The 24,876-nt window shown below is 37.0% G+C and overlaps 1 protein-coding gene across 5 annotated transcripts in view; it reads left to right on the top strand.

Annotated features, from left to right (window-relative positions):
- The window catches only part of TRAF3 (TNF receptor associated factor 3), a 157,816-nt gene that overhangs the window by 95,608 nt on the left and 37,332 nt on the right, over positions 1–24,876 (top strand). For all 5 annotated transcript variants that reach the window (XM_056811222.1, XM_056811221.1, XM_056811223.1 and 2 more), the window contains one exon: positions 17,503–17,761. In XM_056811222.1, coding sequence (XP_056667200.1) covers positions 17,520–17,761 — 242 coding nt within the window. In that variant the 5' untranslated portion in view covers positions 17,503–17,519. The remainder of the gene's footprint in view (positions 1–17,502; positions 17,762–24,876) is intronic.

Here is a 24,876-nt window from a genome sequence, read left to right as displayed (position 1 = left end):
AACATTGCTGTATATAATATTCTCCTGGTCCTGTTCACTTTACTTTGCATCAGTTCATATGCATCTGTAAACCTCAAAATTTCTCAGACTTATGAATGTTAGGGGTTTCCCCCATTGGGAAATCTTCTACTTAAAAAAATTCCCTAGCAGATGGTGAGAACTCTACTTGAGTGTGGGGGCTCCTAGCTATTGGAGTGTCCCTGCTCCACCCTACTTAAGACTGCTTTAGGACAGAAAACGGCTTGCTAAACAATGAAAGTACTTTGATCCATGCTTATGGAAGGGAAAAGAAGTTCTCTGAGTCATGACTGTTTTGGAATTGATACAGTGGGATACTAAGTACCTATAAAGGTGGGGAAACTTGTAAACTACTTAAACCTAAAAGGGTGATAACTTATTCAGAGGTTTTTTCTAATGAAATTTGTCGACACAGCAGCATTTTTTTCCTGACTTACTAAAGAGATTAAAACTACTCAGCTGTGAATTCAAAATGGGCGGTCCTTTAGAAACATCTACAGTGATTGGTAGATGTAAGGACTTAGAGGAGGTGACAGAAAAGATTTTGCCCTTAAAAATAAGAGCTCAGGGAAGAGCTGGGAAGTGATTCTGAAATATTCAGATTGGAGAGACTCATTCTGAGGAGACTGATTCTGAAACATTCAGATGGAGGAGGGAGCTGGTGAAAGCAGCTGAGATGCTGCTGGCTTGGTGTCATTAGAAATCCTTACTTAGACAGATCTTATGGTGAGTTATAAAAAACTGACTGATTTCTCTTTTTAAGACTCAGGTCTAGGCCATATTGGCTTGAGGCCCTTCATACTTATTCCTTTCTTACTCTCTCTCTCTTTCTTTGATTACTCATTGTATTGTTAATTAAAATCTCTATAAAACCCAATTGACTTGGGTATTTGAATAATTGGGAATATTTCCCTGGCGACCACCTTATATTTGATTTTAAAACCCAAGACACTGTAGTGAAACATTTCTGCGGTCAAATTTACTCACCCTCTCTTATATCTATCACAATTTATATCTTCCATTATTTTAATCACTACAGTTTAAGACCTCAACCATTTTAAATCTCACATCTTTCTAGATTTTTCTGAAACCATTCTGCTTAGCATTTTTTAAAGTTCAGTAGTATTCCTTCACTATCATATACCACAACTTGTTAAGCCACTCTCCAGTGGATGGACATCCCCTCAATTTCCAATTTTTGCCACCACAAAAGGAGTTACTATAAATATTTTTGACCATATAGATCCTTTGCCTTTTTCTTTGATCTCTTTGATAGACCTAGTAGTGGTATTCCTGGATCAAAAGGTATGTACCATTTTATAGTCCTTTGGACATAGTTTGAAATTATTATCAGAATAATTGAATCAGTTCACAACCTTTCTATATATCTTCCAACATTTTTTCATTTTCCTTTTCTGTCATGTTAGTCAATCTGATATGTATGAAGTAGTATCTCAGAGTTGTTTTAATTTGCATTTCTCTAATCAGTAGTAATAGCATTTTTTCAAAGGACTATGTTGCTGATGTTGTTCAGTTATTTCAGTCATTTCTAACTTTTGTGACCCTATTTGGGGTTTTCTTGACAAAGATCCTGGGGTAGTTTTCTCTTTTCTTCTCCAGCCCATTTTACATTTAAGGAACTTGGGCAAACAGAGTTAAATAATGTGTTGAGGGTCACACATTTAGTGTCTGAGGCCAGATTTGAACTCAGAAAGATGATGAATATTTTTAAAAAGATTCCAAGCCTAGTGCTTTATCCACTGTGCCACCTGACTATAGAATATATAGCTATATATAAAAAAATATAAACTATAGATGCTTTAATTTCTTCTTTTGAAAAACTGCCTGTTCATGTCCTTTGACCATTTATCAATTGGGCAATGACTTGTATTTTTATAAATTGGACTTAGTTCCCTACATATTTGAGAAATGAGATCTTAAACAAAGAAACTTACAACAAAAAACTTTTTTACAGTTTCCGGATTTCCTTCTAATCTTGGCAACATTGTTTTGTTTATGCAAAAGTTTTTAAATTTCACATAATCACAATTATACATTTTAATTTCTGATATCCTCTGTCTTATTTGGTCAGAATATTATTTGACCCCTTGTCCATAGATCTGATGGGCAAAATTTTCCATGCTTCCCTAATTTGCTTATGATCTCACCTTTTATATATAAATTGTATATCCATTTTGACCTTCTATTGGTATATGGTTTGAGGTGTTGGTCTGTCTTTAATTTCTGCTAAATTGCTTTCTAATTTTCCCTTGAGTTCTTGTCCCTAAAACTCTGATCTTTGGGTTTATCAAACATTAGATTGATTACTGTGATCATTTACTACTGTGTATTTAGTACCTAATTTATTCCACTGAGCCACCATTATATTTCTTAGTTAGTACCAGATTGTTTTCATGATTGCTGCTTTGTAATGTAATTTTAAATCTGGTACTTTCATTGGTTCTCTTGATATTGTTGACTTTTTGTTTTTCCAAATGAATTTTGCTATTATTTTTCCTAGCTCCATAAAATAATTTTTTTGGTAGTTTGATTGGTATGGAACTGAATATGTAAAGCAATTTAGGTAGTATTGTCATTTTTATTTTATTATATTGGTTTAGCCTACCTATGAGCTATATTTCTCTAATCGTTTAGATTTGCCTTTATTTGTATAATGAAGACTATTTTGTAATTATGTTCATATGGTTCCTAGGTTTGTCTTGGTAGGTAGACTCCTAAGTATTTTATATTGTCTGTAATTATTTTAAATGGAATTTCTCTTTCTGTCTCTTCCTACAGCACTTTGTTGGTAATATATAGAAATGCTGATGTTTTATGTGAGTTTATTTTATATCTTACAACTTTGCTAAAGTTGTTCATTGCCATTTTATAGCCCTTTCAGCACAATTCTAAATAGGCATTTCATGTTTTGAATGTTTTTCTCCTGTTCTCAAGCTGAAGAATTTTGTAAATTATACCAACCTGTTTTATTTAGCTAGAAATTAGAAATGTAAAATAAATTTTGTTGAATTCATCTTAGATTATTTTAGATTAAGGATATAAGAGTATTTTTTCTTTAAAGTCTTCTTTGCTAATACAGAATAGTTAAATCAAAGATACAACTCTCCCAATTTTTTTTAGGATTTTTAGGATTCTATATAAACCTCAAAAATACTTCTTTTTTCCTTTTTATGGATTCACCTATCCTGGTGACTATTAACTTCTCTAGGTTTTGCCTTTATTTGAATAAGTTGGGACATTCTTTTTTATTTAGCAAACTATCCCTGGAATATTACTTTTATGAGGACTATAATAACTATCTTTTCATTTGCTTTTCTCATGTGAGTGGAATATTGCCTCTTGAAATGATTTTGTGATTGGGTGATAATTAATTTCTATTTTGGCTTCAAATGTGCCAGATTCTGTTCATCAGCAATCACCTAAGAGGTATTCTGAAACATTAAAAGGCAATATACATTTCCCAGGCAATGAAGTTTTGAAACTCAGCCACCAAAAAGGCAACGTAACTTTGTTAGAGTGGGCATATATATATAAGTTGGATGATAGCGCAATAGCTAACCAGCTGCCATTGCTTCATAAGAAGTAGTGCTACTGCTTAAAAGAAATACTCTTAAAATGCCTCTAATTATCCCATAGATTTTTCCCTCCATTCCCTTAAGGATTTCTACCTAACTAAAAACTTAGAACAGAAATAAGGTGCTAAATTGTGAAGGGAAAGCTCTTTATGGAGATAGGGAAAGGCCCTCTTGTAGTGAATGGGATGCATTCATCCCATTTTTGCCCAAAAGTCTTATGGAAATTTCTAGTTAGTCATTTTTATGTAACTATTAATGAAACTTGGGAAAGCTGATCATTTTTTACTAACATGCCAGTAAAATGGATTCACTTCTCACTGAATAGGGAAACTGTGTTGTAACCTATGAATACCATCGGTAAAGAACTAGGTGTTTATTTATTTTTATAGTACCTGGCTTACTTGGTTGTCTAGCTGGAGTATGATGATTGTATGCTGCTTGGCTCTGCCTATGAGAAGGTGGTCACCCTCTCTTGCCATCACCATTGTATAGATCTAGCTTTTCCTTAGCTCCCCCCCCCCCGACTTTCCTTCTAGCTGTTCTCTTGTCTAATGGAGTGATTTTTCCTTTCAAATCAGGCCTCAGGAAATAATAGGGAGAAAAGTAGCCATTGCCCTACCTCTTGTTCCAGCAAGGTAGTCTGTAGCCTTTGCCAGCCAAAATGCTTACTTACTGCCTAAAAAGAAAGGTCCTAAATTAAGTCATCTTCTCTCTCTGCCCTGGGAGGTTATAAAAAGTTAATCAATAATTCTCTTTCTTCACATCTGAAGCCCTGCTCTAGCCAGAAAATTTCTGTGCTAAAATACATACCAGTAATAAAATAATTTTCTTCCTTTTTTGGTGCTTCCTTTTTGACTCTATACTGCATATGTGTAGTGATACATTTATCATCTCAAACTGGCTTAAAAGGCAAAGTAGGAATATAAATAAATTTTTAGAAAAAAGAGATGAATTGTGTAGGTACCTACATTCCCAGAAAAGAAAAGGAGGTAAATGGGAACAAGAAAAAGATAGGAATCACTGTTTTGGATCTGCCCTCTGGATAGGTTCAGCAAAGTAGAGTCTGCCTTTAGCTTCCATGATTAGGGAAGGGTGGCCTTTTCCCTGCATCCCTTCTCTCCCTTCCATTGCTTGTTCAGCTCCACAGACTTCAGCTACAGCTCTTGCCCCCATGTCATTCTACCCTCTCACCTCTGGCAGCTGGAAGAAGCTCCCTGGGGTTCTCACTCAGTTGTCATGTTTGCTTGGGAGACTTAGTTGCTCGTATCCCCTTAGGCTGTGAGGGCAGGACAGCTCCATGAGTCCCATAAACTCATTTCCACAAAGTCCCCAGGTTAGAATAAATATCTCAAGGCAACCAAGGAGTCACAAGCTAGTATGACTTCTGGCCAAACCAGAAAGGATCTGTCTCCAGTGTCCTAACATTTTTGGCAAGAGTAAGGATACCACATAACAAATGCTTATTTCTTATTTCTATGGCCCATGATCTCATCAATGTGGGCACAATCTGCAGCCCCTCCTTGTATTAACAAATTGCCTTCATGATCAATGCATTCATTCCAGGCCTGGTCTTCAAAAGCACAGAGACTGGAAATGGAATGTTATTTGCCTGGAATGTGGTTTGTGAAGGCAAATAACAGCATGTAGTAAGCTTAAAAAAGTAGACTGAAGCCAGGTTGTTATTTATATCTCACCTATTTCCAAAATTTGAGAGAGAATTCATTACTTTTAATTAGTTTAGTGCCAAACTGGTAGAATCATAGAGCTTTGAGATTCTAAAGGGCCCTTACTGATCAGCTAGCCTGTTCTTCCTTCATTATATAGATGAGAAAGTCAGTGGCAGAATCAGTACTAGAACCCTGAGCTCCTTACTTCTCAATCCATGTTTCTTCCTACTGTACAATGTCAGATTAGCATCAATGGCTAAGATTTTGTTTTTCATCACTGAACAAGCCTTTCTCATCAAAAGATATTTTATGAATATCCACTGGTTCCTAAGGACTCTAGGAGAATGGATATGCTAAAATTTTAACTGAAATTTTAAATAAAGAAGTTTGAGACTTAACAGTTAATTAAAAATAAGCTGTCTATTCATGTAGAAATGGGAAACAGAACTTATATTAATAAAAATATATTTCTGTAACTTTTGTGGTTTATGATCAATCAACAAGCATTTATTAAACACTATGTGCTAAATTTTAAATTTCTTAACAGTGATACTTTGAGGTATGTAGCATATACTTGGTCATCTTTATTTTAAAAAAACTGAATGGAGATTAACTGATTTACCTTTGATAATATAAATAGCTAGCAAATGTTAGAACAAGGCTTTGAACTTACATCTCCTAACTCCAAGTTCAGAACATCTTAAATTATGGTACATCCCTTTTTCTAAGATATGCCATTCAACATCTCTGATCAACTTTGCTGGATTTTATCTTTCCTGTCTTTTAAGACAGTCCCTGGTTCTCTTGTTTAGGAAGTCTTCCTTTACACAGTAAGGAAAGTATTGATTGGCTTGCTTCTACCTTGTACATATTGACATTTTGAGTTTGAGAAGCTTTTGGAACACCCAGTTCAAAATATCAAACAGAAAGTTTGAAGTATCCTTTGAACTCAGGAAAGAGATGAGGATTAGTTATATAGATTTAGGAATGATTGATATAATTAAGCTCATGGGAACTTATGAGGTTACTGAGTGATATAATACACAAAACAAAGAGAGACAAGAATAGGACCTGGGATAGAACCTTGCCAGATGACCATAGAGTGCTTGATATAGATGCTAAACCAGCAAAGGAGAATGAGAGAAAAAAAAGTCAACTAGGAGAACTGAGAAAGGAAGAATGTCATGAAAATTCAGTAAATTGAGACTTGTACAGGGTGAAGATTGTCAGCAGTATCAAATGCAAAGGAAGTCTAAAAGCATGAGGTCTAAGAAAAGCTGTCATATTTGGCAATTAAGAATCAATTGCTAAACAAAGAGATCATTAATAAAGAGATCAATGTTCCACTAGAATGATGAGGAATGAAAAATCTTGCAGAGGTTTCAAAAGGAAGTGAGAAGAGAAATGGAGACAATAAGAATAGACAGCTTTTTCAAAAAATTTGGCTGTGGAGGAGAAGCATAGGGTAAGAGATTGAAAGTATTTGTAGAAAGCAGAAAAGGAACCAATAAATAAGGAGAGATTCAACATTAAAGAGTGATAGATAGTAAGAGTAATCCACAGAGAAAGTGAGGGGATCAATCAATCAATAAATATTTTTAAGTGCCTACTATGTTCCTGGTACTATATTCTATTATGTGTATATGCACTGGCCATTTAAGGAGTAGGATTGACATTTCATCAAACATGACTACAATTGAGGGATGGTGTTAGGAATTTTGAAAGAGCAAAGAATTTGATGGCAAATGGTTTCAATTTTCTCAGCTAAGTATGAAGTATGTCCTCAGCTAAGAGGGAATAGGCAGAAAATTAAAAAGGAGAGATGTTTGGAATAGTTTCTATGGAAGAGTATGATAGAGAAGCAATTAATGAGGAGTACACTGATGGTTTTGATACAGTGGGGGCCCAGTTGAGATTAGATACCATAATTTTGAAATGGGCCCATTTGGTTCAATTGCATTATTGCTCTCAGCTTTGTTCAGTCATATGAGTGAATAGATAAGATGGATTGTGAAAAAGTGATTGGGGTTTGGCCAAGTGTGTGCATTAATAGAAGACAATATAGAATTGAACTGATTAACTGAGGTTAACATTAGGTAGAGAAGAAAGTCAAATTATATTAAAAGTGATTGTCTGAAAGAATATTTAAGAACAAAAGGTTTGGAGGTCCTGGTAAGAACGAATTATAGGGTGTTATGGAATGATAGGAGGTTAGAGTGTGACAAAGAGATTTGGGACCTTTTGATGATTATTCAACATGTTAAACACTTGTAAGTGACTGCAAGATCTAGTCTGACCCTCGCTGAGGTAGACTAGAGAAGTAGGTCATGGAAGTTGAGGAGATTGAGGAATCAGGAGGGTGTGTTTGAGGGAGCATCAGTATTTGTGTTGAAATTATCTAGTATCTGGCTAAGACTTGGGGTAGAGAGGAATACTGTGAACTAGAGACTGGACCCCTCGGGAAAGGAGTTTCTACCACCACAAGGCCCACAGCTACTCATTTCTCTTTACTCACATAACCATCACCTTGGTTCAAGCCCATGTCACTTCTCACCTACAGTAGCTTCCTAATTGTTCTCCTGACCACAAGTCTCCTTTTTCTAATCCATCCTCCACAAAGAGCCAAAGTGATTTTCCTAAGAAACAGGTATGATTAAATGGTTACCCTTCTCAATAAATTCCAATGGCCTCCTACCAAATAGAAATTTCTCTTTTTTTAGCTTTCAAAGTGTTTCACAGTCTAATTCCTACCTACCTTTCTAGCCTTATATATTATATTACTCTCATTCCCATATACTACAATCCAACCAAATTGGCCTTCTTTTTGCATCTTATAGATATTTTCTTTTCCTGAAAATTTGCACTGACTATTCCCTATATTTGGAATATATTCATCACTTCTGTCATTTAAAACCCATTGTTTCATTTCTTCTGAAGTGACACCTACTGCATGAACCCTTTCCAGATTCCCAACAATTGTTAGTGTCCTTTTCCCCCAAAACATGTGCATTTATGTATGTGTTGTCTCCAAGATAAGTTTTTTGAGGGTAGGGCCTGTTTCATTTTTGTCTTTATATCCCCCAATACTCAATATATGTGCTGGACACATAGAAGGGGCTAAGTAAATACTTATTGATTGGGTTTTTCCCCCCCAGCAACATTGCAAATATTATTTCTGCACAGGGTTAGACTTTAGACTATATCTCTCAAGGCCCATCTCAGAATCTGTGATCCTCTTAGCTTGCAGAAGTAATGAACAATTAGCAAATTTATTAATGCAAGGCCCATGTATATGTATAGCCAACTCTAATTATTTGATTATAATAAAATTTTCCACCTTCATTGGCCATTAGTGCCTTTCAGCACATTGAATTAAATATTGTTCTTGAATTTTTACAGTGTGTGACTATTACATCATTAATTCTTAAGCAGGGATACAGGGTAAGTTAATGTTTTTTCTTAATGATTTAGGATCTGGCATAATCCAACTGAGCACAAATAAGATTTCTAATTAATGAATTTGTTAGTAGTCTCCCCTACCAGAGACCTCAGCCACCATTTCATCTCTAGCTATAGTCTGTATATGTATGTGTATGTATATTGTTTTGCTTCTTGTTATAGTATAAAGCATGCATCTAGACCATTTTTTATTATTCACATTAATAAATTTTTATTTCACATTTTTGCAATCTTGCCAATTTATTTACTATCTACTTACTGAAATATTTAACCTGTGATCTCATCAATTTAGCATTATCTTCAACAGTACAAATTGTAACCCATCCCTTCCTGCCTGCTCATCTTGGGCAACTTTCATCGGTATTTTATAAAAAGTTTGCTATTGGAGATCACTTAATGTAGTTATGAGACTGAAAATTGATTTTAACATTAGTTTAAGGGATGTATAAATTTTAAAAGATAAATCTGTTACATTATATAATTCTGTAGCAGTAATGTTAGGCTATTTATGCCATGGCATCCCCAAGTTTGCCTGACTAATGAAAAGTTATTTCTTTTCATGGCATTCTGATTATTGCTTTATATTCCCTTGTGGACACTAAGATGAATTGGCAGTCTATATAGCCACCACAGTATGTAGAATAATCCAAATGTTTAGGTAGCTATGTATTAGATGATTTATGTCCCTATGTAAGAAATTGATGACTTTTGAAAGTACCGTTCTCTTGGTAGGAAAGCAAGGAAAAGAGGGAAGAAGAAAGAATTTTCTCCTTCATTCCTGTTCCAGGTCCTCATAATATTCCTGTTTATATCATTATCTCTCAACTGAACTTATCCTCCTCTCCTAAAAAAAAACTGATTGTCCAATTGAAGACCCTGTGTCTATTAATTAACAATATATCACCTCTTAACTCCAGGCATTTTCTTTGGCTATCCTACATGCCAGGAATGCTCTTTCTCCTCATCTTTGCCTCCTGGCTTCCCTGAAGTCATAACTAAAATCTCATCTTCTACCAGAAGCCTTTCCCAACCCCTCTTCCAGTATCTTTCTTCTTTTAATTATTTCCTATTTTCACTCTATATAGCATATTTGTATAATTGTTTTTTGCTTGTTGTATTTGATTGTGATCTCCTTGAAAGCAGAGACTATCATTTGTATTTTTGGGTCTCCAACTCTTAACCCAGCCCCCAGTGTTAAACATAGTAGATGTTTAATACATGTTTATTGACTGACAGACTACTAATTGTACAGCCCTCCTACAAGTCATTCAGACTTGAAATGAATCTTCTTTAACTTTTATTTTCTCTTTCCTGTTGTTGTTTCTGTTGTTCAGTTTCTTCAGTTGTGTCCAACTCATCATGACCCCACTTGGGGTTTTCTTGGCAAAGGTACTAGAGTGGTTTGTCATTTTCTTCTTCAGCTCATTTTACAGATGAGGAAAGCAAGGCAAACAAGGTTAAGTTGTAAGCCCAGGGTCACACAGTTATTATGTTTCTGAGGCCAGTTTGGAACTCAGGAAGATGAGTCTTCCTGACTCCAGGCCCAGGACTCCATCTGTATCAGCTTGCTGCTCTCAAATACCTTGCTCCTCTTTCCTGTCTCTGTACATGACTGGATAACTCCTACCACCTGCTTCCTACTCATATACTATTGAACTAAGAAAATCATGCGAGTCTCCACTATTGGGCTCGGTTCATTACAAATTTATATTTTGTAAAATTAACTGGGGCCTCACTTGTGGCAAAATAATCCTTTTATTCCTTAATTAATTCTCTGTCACACTCCCTACAGTGTCTGTTTGAAACATTTTATTATATGCTCAAGGTTCCCACACTACCTTTCCCCCAACTCTCTCAGCAAAGGGCCTTACTTTATGCTTTACTAAGAATTTAGAGGCCATTTTCCATTAACTCTAATTCTTCTACATCTCAAAACCCATTTATCATCCTTTAATCATCTGCTTTATTCCAATCTCTGATGAAGTGACCTTTGTTCTTGCACCCTGGACATGTGCCCTCCTTTCTCTTCCACCTGTTCTCCCCCTCAACTGTCCTTTCTTTCTCTAACTAAAGAGTCTTTTCCTTTCTACTGGCTAACTAAAAAAATGCCCAGATCTCAACATCTTTCAGAAACCTTTATTTGACCTTACTTTTCCTTTTACTGTCACACTTCTAGAAAAATCTGCTCACGTTCATCGCTTTGCTTCTCCTATCTCTCCTCGATTTTTTTGCAGGCTTGTTTCAGCCTGACCTTGTTACCCAAACTACTCTCTCCAAAGTTATCATTGAACTCATAAGTCCCAAATTTGGTGGTCTTTTAATGATCTTCATCCTTATTGAGCTCTCTGGGCCATCAATACCATTTACCACCTTCTCTTTCTGGATAGTCTTTCTTCTCTGAATTTTCAAGACACTTCTTGCTCTTCATGCTCCTACCTAACTGTTCCTTCTTTTGTTGATTCATCATCCATATCATGTATCCTCATGGCATCCCCAGGGCTTTTTCCTGATCCTTCTATTCTACTTCTGAAGTCTCACATGAGTTCAGTTATCATCTCTGTGTGGTTGACTCCCAAATATATGGATACAGCCCTAGTTTCTCTTAAGAGTTTTACCTTATACCACCAATTCTTTGCAGACATTTCATTCTGCATATCCTATAGATACCTCAAACTTGCCACAGTCCCAAACAATTTAACTCTCTTCGCCTCTAAACCCAGCCTCTTTTTAATGCCCTTATTCTTTCTGCTCAGGGCGCTACCAGCCACCTCAGGGGTTGACCTTGAAGATATTTTCAACTCCTCTCTCTCTGCCTCATCTCTGCCTCTGGCCCTCTCTTCTCTTATTCCTTCTTTTCCCTACTCCCCCCCAATATAATTGCTAATTCTACTATTATAATATTCTTCATATCTGTCCCATTCTCTCTACTCACATAGTCACCATCCTCATTCAGACTTAAAAGAGCCACTGAATTCATTTCCTTGCCTTAAGTCTCTCCTTTTTCCCAGTCCATTTCCCACAGAGTTGCCAAAATGATACTCTCAAAGCACAGATCTTACTCTCCTATTCAGTGGATCCCAATGACTATTACCTCCAGTTTCAAATCCTTCAGTTTGGCATTTAAAATCCTTTGCAAGGGACAACTGGGTAACTCAGTGGATTGAGAGCCAGTCTTAGAGTCAGGAGGTCCTGGGTTCAAATGTAACATCAGATACTTTCTAGCTCTGTGACCCTGGGCAAGTCACTTGACCCCCTATTGCCTAGCCCTTACCACTCTTTTGCCTTGGAACCAATACACAGTATTGTTTCTTAAGATGGAAGGTAAAGGTTTAAAACAAATAAACTAAAATAAAACCCTTTGAATTCTGGCTCCAGATTACCTTATTTATGTTGTGCACATATTGTACATACTTTTATATGTGCAGTTATGCCCACCTGAAAAGGTCATAAACTATTTGAGAGTAAGAACCATTTCATGTCTTTATGTCCCTAGCACCTCGCACAGTGCCTGGTACAGAGCCAGAACTTAAGAAGTGTTTGTTGACTGAATGATTATTCCTCCCATCCATCCATTCATGATTCATTGGTTTGGTTGTATTACTCTTCTGCTTAAAAAGCATCCATAGCTTCCCATTGTTTACCAAGTAAAATCCAAATTCTGGGGGGCAGCTGGGTAGCTCAGTGGATTGAGAGCCAGGCCTAGAGATGGGAGGTCCTAGGTTCAAATCTGGCCTCAGACACTTCCCAGCTGTGTGACCCTGGGAAAGTCACTTGGCCCCCATTGCCTAGCCCTTACCACTCTTCTGTCTTGGAGCCAATACACAGTATTGGCTCCAAGATAGAAGGTAAGGGTTTAAAAAAAATCCACATTCTATAGGTTGGCATTCAAAGTCCTTCCTGGTCTTATAATAACCTTTCTTTCCAATCTAATATCTTGCCCTTCCCCATCATGCTTTTTTTTTTTAACCCTTGCCTCAAGGCAAAAGAGTGGTAAGGATTAGACAGTTGGAATTAAATAACTTTCCCAGGGTCACATAGCTAGAAAGTATCTGAGACCAGATTTGAACCCAGGCCCTCCCCCATTCAGGCCATACATTTTATCCTCTGAGACACCTAGCTGCCCCTTCCCCATTATATTCTCTAGTCTTACTGTCCTATTTCCCTTTCCCTATTTTACTTCTGTCTTTGTATATGCCATCTCCCATACTTGGAATGAACCTCTTCCAAAACTCTGTGTATGCCCTTAATTTCCTTCTAGATAGCATTGGGGGACTTGGGGGGGGTGGCTCTTCTTTAAAGCTTCCTATGATGTCCCTAAGTATCATAAAATAAAAAGGGACCTCTTGGTCTAACCTAGAGCTTATTGATAATCCTCTGCATAGCATCCTTTGCTTGAAGACATTCAGAGGAGGAAGAATTCACTTCCTTCTCTAGGCAGCCCATTCCAATTTTGGATAGCTTTGATTATTAGCTCATTATTAGGAAGTTTGTCCTTGTATCAAGCCTCAGTTTGCCTCTTTGTATCTTTTCCCCATTACTCCATGACTCCTCTGGAGTCAAGGAAAATAAATCTAATCCTTCTTCCAGGCAATAGATTTTTTAATACTTGAAAGCAATTAACACGACTTCCCAAAGTCTTTTCTTTAACTGGATAAATATTTCTAGATCTTTCATCCATTCTTTATATGATATGATCTCAAGGCTCTTCATCAACCTGGTTTTCCTCCAGCTTCAGAATGTCCTTGCTAGAATGTATGGCCTAACTGCAATATTGTGGAACAATCAAATGTGATAGACTTTGCTGCTAACAGCAATACAATTGTCAACCTGGAAAAACACAGAATTACTAAAACAGTCAGAAAAACCAAATCTTTAATCAGAAACGAGATAGTATTCAATATTCAGCCACCACACAGAGCCAAGTGCCTAAAAACCACACAGAGACAAGGATTCTGGGACTCTGGGAACAGTATCTCTGTGAGAATCACTGTGATATGATTTTCCGAAGAACCATAAAAAATAGGGATCTTATATACCTTTTAGGGAATTAAGTACAGAAAACATACACTGACAGGTTGCAAGCAGGCTTGGGAAAGAGGCTGTAGCCAGAGGCTGGGGTGTCAGGGAGTGGTCTACTACAGGATACAAAAAGGATGGTTCCTGCACTGGTGTTGGTCTTCTTGGGAAATGGATCTTTGATACAATGGGGGAAACTTCTAGGACAAAAAGGTCTTACCTAAACTGGAATCATTAAGTACTTTAAAGTCTATTATTCAGTCTGAAACAGGTCAGTTTGAGACTTCCCTAGGGATGAGTTCCCAAGGGATTGGGGAAAACTTGGGATCTCCAGATTTCAAATTGACAAAATGATCCAAATATAATTATCCAGGACAATTTTTTTTAACCCTTACCTTTTGTCTTAGAATCAATACTGTGTATTGGTTCCAAGGCAGAAGAGTGGTAAGGACTAGGCAATGGGGGTCAAGTGACTTGCCCAGAGTCACACAGTTGGGAATGGTCTGGGGTCAGATGTGAACCCAGGATTTCCTGTCTCTAGTCCTGGCTCTCAATCCACTGAGCTACCCAGCTGCCCCCATCCAGGACAATTCTGAGGTACTTCTGACAAAGACTGTTATCCACCTCCAGAGAAAGAACTTTGGAGTCAGAATGCAGATGAAATCATATAATTTATCATTTGTTTACTTGGTTATATATTTTGGTATTTTGGTTTTATAAGATTATTCACTCACAAAAATGAACAATATAGAAATATATTTTGCATGATAATACATGTATAACCCAGATTCGATTGCTTGCCAGCTCTGGGAGGGGAGAGAGAAGAAATATGACTTTGGAAAACTCATGTAGAATTTTGTTATTAAAATAAAAAAAATTAGTAAAGAAAAAAATAAAATGTAGGGCCTAAGATTGAATTAATACTTTCTGTTTGGTCTGACTATCATAATCCAACTATGCCCTTCCTAGTTCTGGACATTATTCCTCTCTCAGTGCATAAAAATGATTTAACTAATTTGACTGCACTATTACTCTTTGACAGTCATACTGAGCTTACATTGCAGTCCACTAAAACTTTCAAGTCTTTTTCAAACAGGTTGTTCTCTGCTCTCTTTCTCTCCCTTCTTATGTTTGTGGTTTTCTCTTCTCATCTCTACTGAAATGGAAAAGGTGTTAGTTTTTGATTCAAAAGACCTGGTTCCAAATGACCTCTCTGTGCGCTTTGTTCAGACTCCTGTATTAGAGGGTTGGTTTGGGTGTTATGGAGAAAGAGTTGATGACAGAAGAAGATAGAAGAAGGGTGAGATGGGTTATTTCCCTCTTCAATCCTCTTCACAATGTCTCCTCACTAACCCTGCCTTTTACTCCCCTCTAATAACTGGTCTTTTAGATGAATTTCTTCCCTTGGGGGAAAAAAAGAGAGAGAAATCAGCTCTCTCCCTCTTCCACTGTGACTATTTCCTTCACTCACAAGGAAGTCAATTTAGGCTAAATTACAATCTCTATTCTAACAATTATGGCCAGGGGTAAAACAGGAAGATGTCTGAAGGGTTATGGTCTAGAGGAAAGAGGGGAAAGGTAGTCCCTGTCTGTCTAAATCTCTCTTCCCTCCCTCCAAATTTGAGAGACTTGGGCTTGGCAGCCTGGCCTCTGAGAGGCTCAGCTTTGGCGAACCCTGGTCTTTGTCACAGCAGAGCAATGTCCAGACCCAGGGTGTCACAGGAGCTGTGTGAGATCTTGTTAGGGCTGCTTCTTATTCTTCTCAGGTTTCCGCCACACTTCTTGTTGGGATCTTTGAGGGGGAGGGGTGTTGATTAAGGTTCAAGGAGGGATTTAGTTTAGTGCTCAGGATCCAGTCTCAGATCAGTCCCCTTTGCTGTTGAGAGAGAGACAGAGACAGAGACAGAGACAGACAGAGAGAGACAGAGGCAGAGAGAGACAGAGAGACACAGACACAGACACAGACAGACACAGAGAGACAGACAGACAGACAGAGAGACCAACTGCCTCTCCCCTGGAATCTCCTCTTCCCTCAATATTCTAAGCCTTCTCAACCATGTCCTGCTGTGGATGGAAACCTTTACATTTCTTCCAGTTTCTGTCATTCAAAGTGCCTGGATTATTCCTCTATCACACCCCTTAACGTAAGTAAGCCTTAGTTTCCTCCCCTTTCGAATGAAATAATTGGACTAGGTAATCTCTAAGGTCCCTTACAACATTATCCTGAACCCTATATTCTTAAGTGCTTAATTAGGTGCTAGTTACTATTCTAGTTATTTGTTTGTTGTGTGTGTATATGTATATATGTATACAAACATATATATCCATTACCCCATTTATCAGAAATCCTTTGAGGGGATGAAATCACTTAGCATGTGGTTTTTGTACATAAGTGATATTTAATCATTGGTTTGAAAAAATTAATTGGATCCTTCCTTTTCAGATGAGGAACCAAGAGTGATTTACCTAGTGTAAACCTTAAAATTTCTTAGACTTATAAATGTTGGAAATTTCACCATTGGGAAATTTCATACTTGAAAAATTTCCTACTGATAGTCTATTGGAATGTGAACCCCCTTGGCATGGGAGGGTCCTTCTCCTCCCTACTTAAGATTACTTTAGGACAGAAACCTTTTTCTGAACAATGGAAAGGGCTTTGACCTATGCTTAAGCATAGAACAGGAAGTTCTTTGAGTCATGATTGATTTTAGAATTGATACAATAGAGATACTTGGAATGACAGAACCAGGTCTTGGAACTTACAGTCTCCACCCTACTGAGTCCTAACAGGATTTAGGAAGGGCTGCAGCATAGATCAAAATTTAATTATTTGAGAATATGACCTTCAACATATGTGTGCAAAGCCACAGACCTCTGGGTGGTCCTGGGTTAAGCTAGAGCCACCATTGGCACAGGGAAGACATGGACAGTGATTGGTAGATGTGAGAACTGAGGGGAGGGAACTGAGATGGTTTCCTTAAAGATAGCGGGGTCTGAGGGACTGAGGGTTGGAGAGGTTTTGCTCTGAGAGGTTGTGCTCTGAGAAGCTTGTGCTCTGAGAAGCTTGCTCTGAAGGAGGCTGGAGGTGGAGGCCCCTGAGACTGTTTCTCCATTTTGGTCACGTGAGTGATAGGGATTGATCTCTTTTCTTTGCCTCAGCTATCTAAGGGCTTGGGCCTTTTGGCCCAGCCTAAACAGAGGGGGTATTTAAGCCCTATTCCCTTCTCTCCCCTTTCTCTCTCTCTCTCTCTCTCTCTCTCTCTCTCTCTCTCTCTCTCTCTCTCTCTCTCTCTCAATACCTTTCTTCCTCCTGTTTGTAATTAAACTCCATAAAAGGTTGACTGCTGACTTGAGTTTTCATTTAGGAATTACATAGCTGAATTCCTTGGCGACCTTAAATTAATATATATCAGTCTTTTAAAGTGATTTCCTTGTCACACTAGTGTTATAAGATGAGGAGACAAAAGTCAAATCTACGTCTCCTAGCTTCAGTTTCACTGCTTATCCACTAACAAATAATATTCTGTAGTAGGATTGCTGGACTGGGAATCGGGAGAGATCTGGGTTCAAATCCTGCCTCTTGAGCTTACTGGCATAACAAGTAACAAGCTGCTATTTGATTTCTTCATCTTTAAATGGAGATTATAGTACTCATGAATTTAGGTGTCATAAATGCTAGAGGATCTCTCTAATGCCTATATTAACACTTCATTTATTCATTATATAATTTTCATTTTCTTCTACAGAATTTTTCTTATCTACAATGGATTCCAGTAAAAAGATGGACCCCCCTAATCCATTGCAAACTGTACAACAAAAGGCAAATCCTGATCGTGGTGCTGCAGTATCAATTTATGTCCCAGAACAAGGGGGCTACAAGGAAAAATTTGTGAAGCCTGTGGAAGACAAATATAAGTGTGAAAAGTGTCATCTCATTTTATGTAACCCTAAGCAGACAGAATGTGGCCACCGATTCTGTGAAACCTGCATGCATGTCTTGTTGAGGTATGTGTTTCTGACTGTCAACAGAAGTACTCATGGACTGGATGTTTTTGATGAAAAAGAATTTAAATTTCAGCTTGCATAATCTATGCCATCTCAGAGCTATCTTCTAGAATTTTTTAGGAAAAACTGATTAAGGTGGAGCAATACTACTGTTTCTATAATTGAAGATGAGACTGGGTTGTCAATATATTTTAACAGAAAAGGAAAAATCTTTATTGAATCTTTTAATTGGAATCTTTCTTCTCATCTGTAATGTATCGTTGATGAATGTAATCAGTGATATGTCGTTGATGAGAATGAGCACCCTGTTTATGAGGTTAGCGTTTGAAATATGAACTGAACAGCCTAAGAATGTAATGTATATTAGGGATGTCGACTCTAAATGAACATCCTGGTGCAAGCATCAACAACATGGAAATGGGTTCTGATCAAGGACACAAGTAATAACCAATGAAATTGTGCGTTGGATGGGGAAAGAGTGGGTGGAGGGGAAGGAGGGAAATAATGTGATTCTTGTAACCAAGGAATAATGTTCTAAATAGACTAAATAAACTAATTCAAATGGGAAAAAAAAGAATGTAATGTATACAATGATATTCATGAGTTTACCTAGTGATCACTTATTCTTGAGTCTATTATAGTTAAAGCTATGTTGCAAACATACATAACAAATATATATAGCTACAGTATAGATACTCAGATATATAACATATTTACATAGCTATATTTATATTGTAGCCATTTATACATATGTGTTGCTTATAAGTATCAGTAGCTTTCGATAAGCTATACATCTAACTTATCTTTGCTGTGCTAATGGTACTGTAGGCCACAGGGATGGCGGTTACTTTGTTTGCCCTCCCTTTTGTGTTTTGAGCTACTCTTTCCCTTTGGAGTATGACTTTGTAGCCATCCTCTTGGCCTTTCTCCTCAGGGTTAGCACACCTGTTTGGCCAGCCCTAGTCCTGACTTCTGACTCATTTGCCTTAGAAGTCCAGGTAAATGTGTTCTCTCTATCCTGAGAAGTGGTAAAAATGAATCACTACCCCATTCTTACTTAGCTGAAATTCCTAGCCAGATTTTGCATTCTGGTAAAATACCACAATTATAACTATATTTTCTCCTTTCTTAGGAGCTCTCTAATTGCTGCTCCATTTGAATAATAAAGTACACAAAATCACAGATTATTTAGCAGCTTTTATCACATAGAGTGGCCTAAGAGAAAAAGTAAATATTTAAACATAGAATGATAAAACATTTAAAAAAAAATTAAGTCTCCTGTGATCCAGAGAAAATATCAGACTCTCAGGGGGAAGGAAAGGAAAGAAGATGAAAATAGAAATGTAAAAATTATGTACAATCTACAACCTGAATAGATTTTTAAAATGCTAGATCAACCCTAGAGCTAACTATGACTCTGGCACCACTCTAAGGAGCTGGGGCCACTTTGGCTAACTGCAGGGCAAGTTGAGTTGTCATGAACTTGTTAAAGTCAGGCCTTCCTTCAGTCCCCAACATCAGGGTAAAAGTCCTAGGAGAATGAAGAATTGATTGCTGGGAGATCTCTGACTGAAGCCAGCAGACATTTTCCTCTAGCTTGTTAATCTGCCCTCAAAGATGACTAGAGTACGCATGACCAAGACAGCTAAGTTGGGGAAAAAGAAGGCCAAAAGGAGAATCTGGGAAATATAAGTGGGAAACAGCTACCTATATGTATTTTCAGTATTGTTATGTGAAGATGGGGATGAGAGGTATGGGGAGGAGAGACAACTATCTGTTAAGTGTGTTATTCATATCTACTTTTATATTTGAGTTTTCATGAATAAAAGAATCAGGAATGACATGCATAGCCAAGAAAATCACAGATATATTCTGTAATTTCTTCAATGCAAAAAATTATTATACATCATCTGTATGAAATAACATACTCACACATAATCTCTACTGGAAAATTTTCTTAGTCTCTACCATGACATCTTACATTTCCTGATTTTTAACTTTTTTCTCAATTTTGTCTTTATTAAAATTCTTGTTAATAGTAGTCTCATTGTTTGAATACTTATGTGTATCTGATTGATGTAAATATTCTCTTGATACACTTTCTCATCCTGTACAACTCTTATTAATGTCTTCCCATCCATCTATAAACATTTTCTTAGCTTTTTTAATATTATATAGGTAACATTTAGTTGACTTATCTCTCACCCTTGCTAGCCCAACTCCTTTTCTGATAATGTAGCTTTTGAATAAAAATGTGTAAGCAAAAAGTGGCATAAAAGAAGACATCACTGCTAATATATGCTATTTAATGCATGTTACGTCTCTCCATTGTCTTTTAGTTCCCTAGTAATTTGAGCATCTTGGTACCCTTGAGAGTACCATGTTATTTTCCAAATACAATCCAACCTATCCTTTTTATCTTCTATTTTTATTAAATATACTATTTATTATTAAATTATTAAGTATTTATTAAATATCCTATTTAATGCTAGGTCTAGTTCATTAACCATTTTTGTTGTCTCCCCAAGATCTCTGTAATGATGGACCAACCCTTTGTACTGTAGATGATAGCCTTAGCAATAGGCACTTTTCATCTTTTTTTTTTCTTGTTTGGATTGCTATACTGAGTTCTTAAATCACCATATATCTCATTTTGGAGGCACCCTTTCAACTCTTAAATAACTTTTGTTCATAAAACAATTTGCAATTTTACCCCTTCATTTGCTATTCTTGCTTTCAAATATTCAGATAATCAGTTCCTCACACTTTCCAAATTATGTTACTTCCAGGGTTATTTCTTTGGTCTATACTTGGTTTGTCTTGCTCAGCCATTCTTTTTTTTTTTGCCTTTTTAATTCCATTTCTACTTCCTTGATTAGCATACCAAAGACTAAGATGTTACTACGTAATGGTTTATATACAGTTGTGGATGAAAAGAAAGTTTGTTATAAAGGTGATGATAGATTTCTTCCATTATTGGTCTGTTGTCTTCTTCCACTCAGGTATTATGCCAATGTTTCTGTAAATTTGTTTTTCCCCATGTTGCTTCTTATCTTATATGATGTTAGCTGACAAGTATTTGTTGAGTGCTTATATGTGCCACTGAGGATGCAAAAAAGGCAAAAACTTGCTTTCAGCCTTCAAGGAGAGATAAGATGCAAAAAATTGTATGTACAAATATTTTAGTGTAAATGGAAAACAATTTCACAGGGAATTATGGAGGGAAAAGACCAGGAAATCCCTCCTGAAGAAAGTAGAACTTAGACCCAGTCCTGAAGGAAGCCAAGAGGCTTCGGGGGGGGGGGGGGGTGCAGCTGGGTAGCTGGATTGAGAGCCAGGCCTAGAGATGGGAGATCCTAGGTTCAAATCTGGCCTCAGACACTTCCCAGTTGTGTGACCCTGGGCAAGTCACTTGACCCCCATTGCCCAGCCCTTACCACTCTTCTGCCTTGGAACCAATATTTATTCTAAGACAGAAGGTAAGGGTTTTTAAAATAAAAATTAAAAAGGATAAGGAAAGATAGCTGGTAAGGCACAGAATCAGGAGACAAAATATCATGTGCAAGGAAGAGTACGAAGTTGATTTCACTAAATTATAAAGTAAAAGATTGGAAAGGTAGAAAGGGACTAGGTTGTAAAGGGCCTTAAAAGCCAAGCAGAGGATTTTGTTTGATTCTGTAAGTAATAGATGGATACTAGAATTTATTTTATAGGGGGTAACATGGCCAGATGTATACTTTAAGAAAGTCACTGGCAGTTTAGTGGAGTATAGACTGGAATGGAGCAGGGAGGCCAACCAGAAGGGTATTGTAATAATCTAGGTATGAGGTAATGAAAGACCATGCTAGGATGAAAAGAGAGAAAGGGAATGTATAAGATTTTATGAAGGTAGAAATGACAAGACTTGGCAAAAGATTGGATATGTTGGATGGTCTACAAGTGAAAACTAGAGAATGACACCAAAGTTTTGAGCCTTTTTGAGATAGGATGATTGTGTTCTCAACAATAATAGGAAAGTTCAGAAGATAGGAAAATTTGGGAGAAAGATAAAGAATTTTGATATGGACTTGTTGACTTTGATGTTTATAGGATATTTAGTTCAGGATGAATAAAAAGTAGTTGGTGATGCTGGGCCTGGAGATCAGATTGCCCATAATCCTTAACCATCATCTTCCCTAAGATATAGTAAACAGGTGTTGTCTTTGACTCATGTCTTTCTACTTCATAGGGAGATCAAGAATTTGCTGACGGACAATTTTTGGATTTTCAGCATTCTTGTTGTGATTACTTTACAGAGATTAAGTTAATGAGAAAATGATGCTCATAGAAAGAGCTAGCTAGTTTTAGTGTAGGGAGAGCTGGTTTCAAAGTCAGGAAAATCTGGGTTCAAGGCTCGCCCCTGAAATATACTTATTGGCTATGTGACCGTAGAAAAGTCATTTAATCTCTCATTGCTCCATAAAACTCTCTAAGACAACAAATTGCCTGATAGGTACTGATCTACATGGGTAGAGTTTTCTTCCCCAAGAATTCCCTATATCAGTGATATCACAAGTTCCATTTAAAAAATGGTTGCAGAGCTATTTACTATTTTTTATATGTACTTCACTTGCTCATTTGAATGTCAAGTTAGAGCTGTGTAATTGTACGTCATATCTTCTCATCTTTATTCTTTTTTCTCTTTTTGTGTTGATTTTGATCTTTGCTCTGACGAGTTAGTACACGTAGCACATGACTAATTCAGAAATGACTGCACATCAATTACCTGTAATTTCCTGTCTGTTAAGGTATAGTCAGTTTCATTTTTTATGATGCTCTTTGATGTTCTCCATGCCCATCGCCTTCTGCCTCTCTTCTCAAAGGAAGTGCTCAATATATCTATCTAAAACTACTTCTGTGTAGTCTACAAGTCCCTGGCTTCTATAGTTTCTGGATGTTGACCAACATTATCCAACATTTTTTACCATCCTTCCTTAGGCCCATCTTCACAATGAAGCTATTGAGTATTTAGATACATGTTTATTTTGTTTGGAAATTTTAATCAAATTCTTCATAGACTTTCTCTTTTTCTTCATCTTCTAAAATGGGTATGGGGATGTGAGTTGCAGTTATTTCATGTTGTTTTTTTGGGTTATTATGTTTATTATGAGTGTGCAATACAACTCACAATATATAGACATCCTATGAAAGGTCTAATGGATTGGATACTGGACTTAGAAGTCAGGAAGATCTGGATTCAGCCCCTGCCTTAAGCCCTCTTTGTGTGACCCTGGGCAAATCACTTACCTTACTAGAACTTGTGCTCTCCAAGAACACAGGAGTACCCCTGCTGCCATGTTTAGGTATTTCATTAGAACTTCTGTGGAGGGAGAGATCCTACAGTAAAGGAGAAAGAATATCTTGTTATGAAGATTTTTTTAAAAGATCATTTGGAAATCATTAGGGTATAATACATCAGGTGAACTGGATCTGCTTTCTGTTTAGAAGTATATGTTGGGCTTGTGGCCTTTGAACCTTATAAATAACTGGGTAAGAATGGTTATAGAGAGTCCAGTAATATCTGGCATGGTGTGTTATAAGGAAATGCAATGTTTACTGAATGAATATTCAGTCAGATGGGTGGATGGATGAATGGAGGTAGGATGATGATAGTAAAACAGAGAATGGGCTTACTATGTACAGTGAAAGACATTATATAAAGGGAGGCTTAAAGGAGTAGGTGGGTACGCCTCCAACAGAATGGCAGGGAGGTGACTGGGAAGTATTCTGGAAACCCAGTTCTGGGCAAGAAAAGGTGAAAGTTCATGTATCAGTGTCTGGCATTTAAAACATAGGGAATGCCCAAGGTTTTTGTTGGGAATGGGGTTGTGTGATAGTGATGGCTGGAGAAGAGTCATCAGGGTCTACTGGGCCAAGAAGTGATGGCCCAACTGGTTAAAAGTAAAGGAGAAGAACTCGGAGGACTAGGTTATATTTTATCTCTAGTTTTTCTTCCACTAACCCTGATGGCCCTTTTCCCTCCTTGCTGTTTTTGGAGGCAGAAGACTACAGAAATATGGGCTTTTTAGAATGAGGAAAGACATTAGAAATTGGCTTGTCCGTATCCTTCTTTTTGTAGATAAAGAAACTAGTCCCAAATAAAGAGTATTGCTATTTTCCTAATACTAATGCTAAGTTGTATTCAATTCAACAAATATTCACTAAATGCCTACAGTGTGAAAAACATTGTGCTAGACTCTGAGAAGGATCCCAAGATCAGTAAGACTTGCTCTGTCTCTCCTAAATGAATTTATAACTAATCTAGAAGAGACACAATTTATATACACAGGATAATGCAAAATAAAATGTGGTAAGCCATAGCAGAAGTACAGACAAAATGCTTTGAGAGGTTAGAGAAGGGAAGCAATAATTTTCTGAATGGGAGAGTTGGGGAAAATGTCATGAAGTAGGTGGCATTTGAGCATACCTTTCAAGAAAGGACGGGATTTCGACAGATAGAAATTATTTTGGAGGACTGCATTTCAGGCTAAGGCAATGACAGGGGCAAAGTTGTAGAGCTGAGAAAGTATGGACAGAGAATATTCTGTTTTTCTCTAAAGCACAAAGTGGGAGATAAGCTATAAGATTGTGGCAGGCTAATTTAGTACCAGGTTGTGTTTTAAAATGTTGTTCCCTAGACAATTGGGAGTCATTAAAGCTTTTTGAACAGGGGAGTAATGTGACAAGAGCTGTGCATTAGGAAAATCAAACTAGAAACAGTAAGATATTATTTCTAGAATGGGGGTTGCATTGATTTTTTCTGAACCTTCAGTAAAGAAAATACTTATATGAAACAATGGTAAGAATTTTTTTAAAAGCAAAGAAGACTCAAAAAACCATAAAAAGATGGAATGGTGTTGGTACTTGAAAACCTAAATTCCCTTCCATTGGTGTTTGATTCTGATTTCTATAAATAAATCTACTTTGATTAGTATAGACAGGGACACATAAAAAGTACATGGGAGCTGAAATTAATTCTTATTTTAAAGTTTGAAAAAACTTTTTAAAATTGATATTTTCCCTACAATAGCCCCTTCTCTGCATGGTCTCACACTAGAACAAAATGAGGCTTGCAG

The sequence above is a fragment of the Monodelphis domestica genome, chromosome 1 (genome assembly GCF_027887165.1).
Source record: "Monodelphis domestica isolate mMonDom1 chromosome 1, mMonDom1.pri, whole genome shotgun sequence".
In the NCBI taxonomy this organism is placed as follows: domain Eukaryota; kingdom Metazoa; phylum Chordata; class Mammalia; order Didelphimorphia; family Didelphidae; genus Monodelphis; species Monodelphis domestica.
Note: the sequence above shows the minus strand (reverse complement) of the source record. Positions and strands in the feature narration are given on the sequence as shown.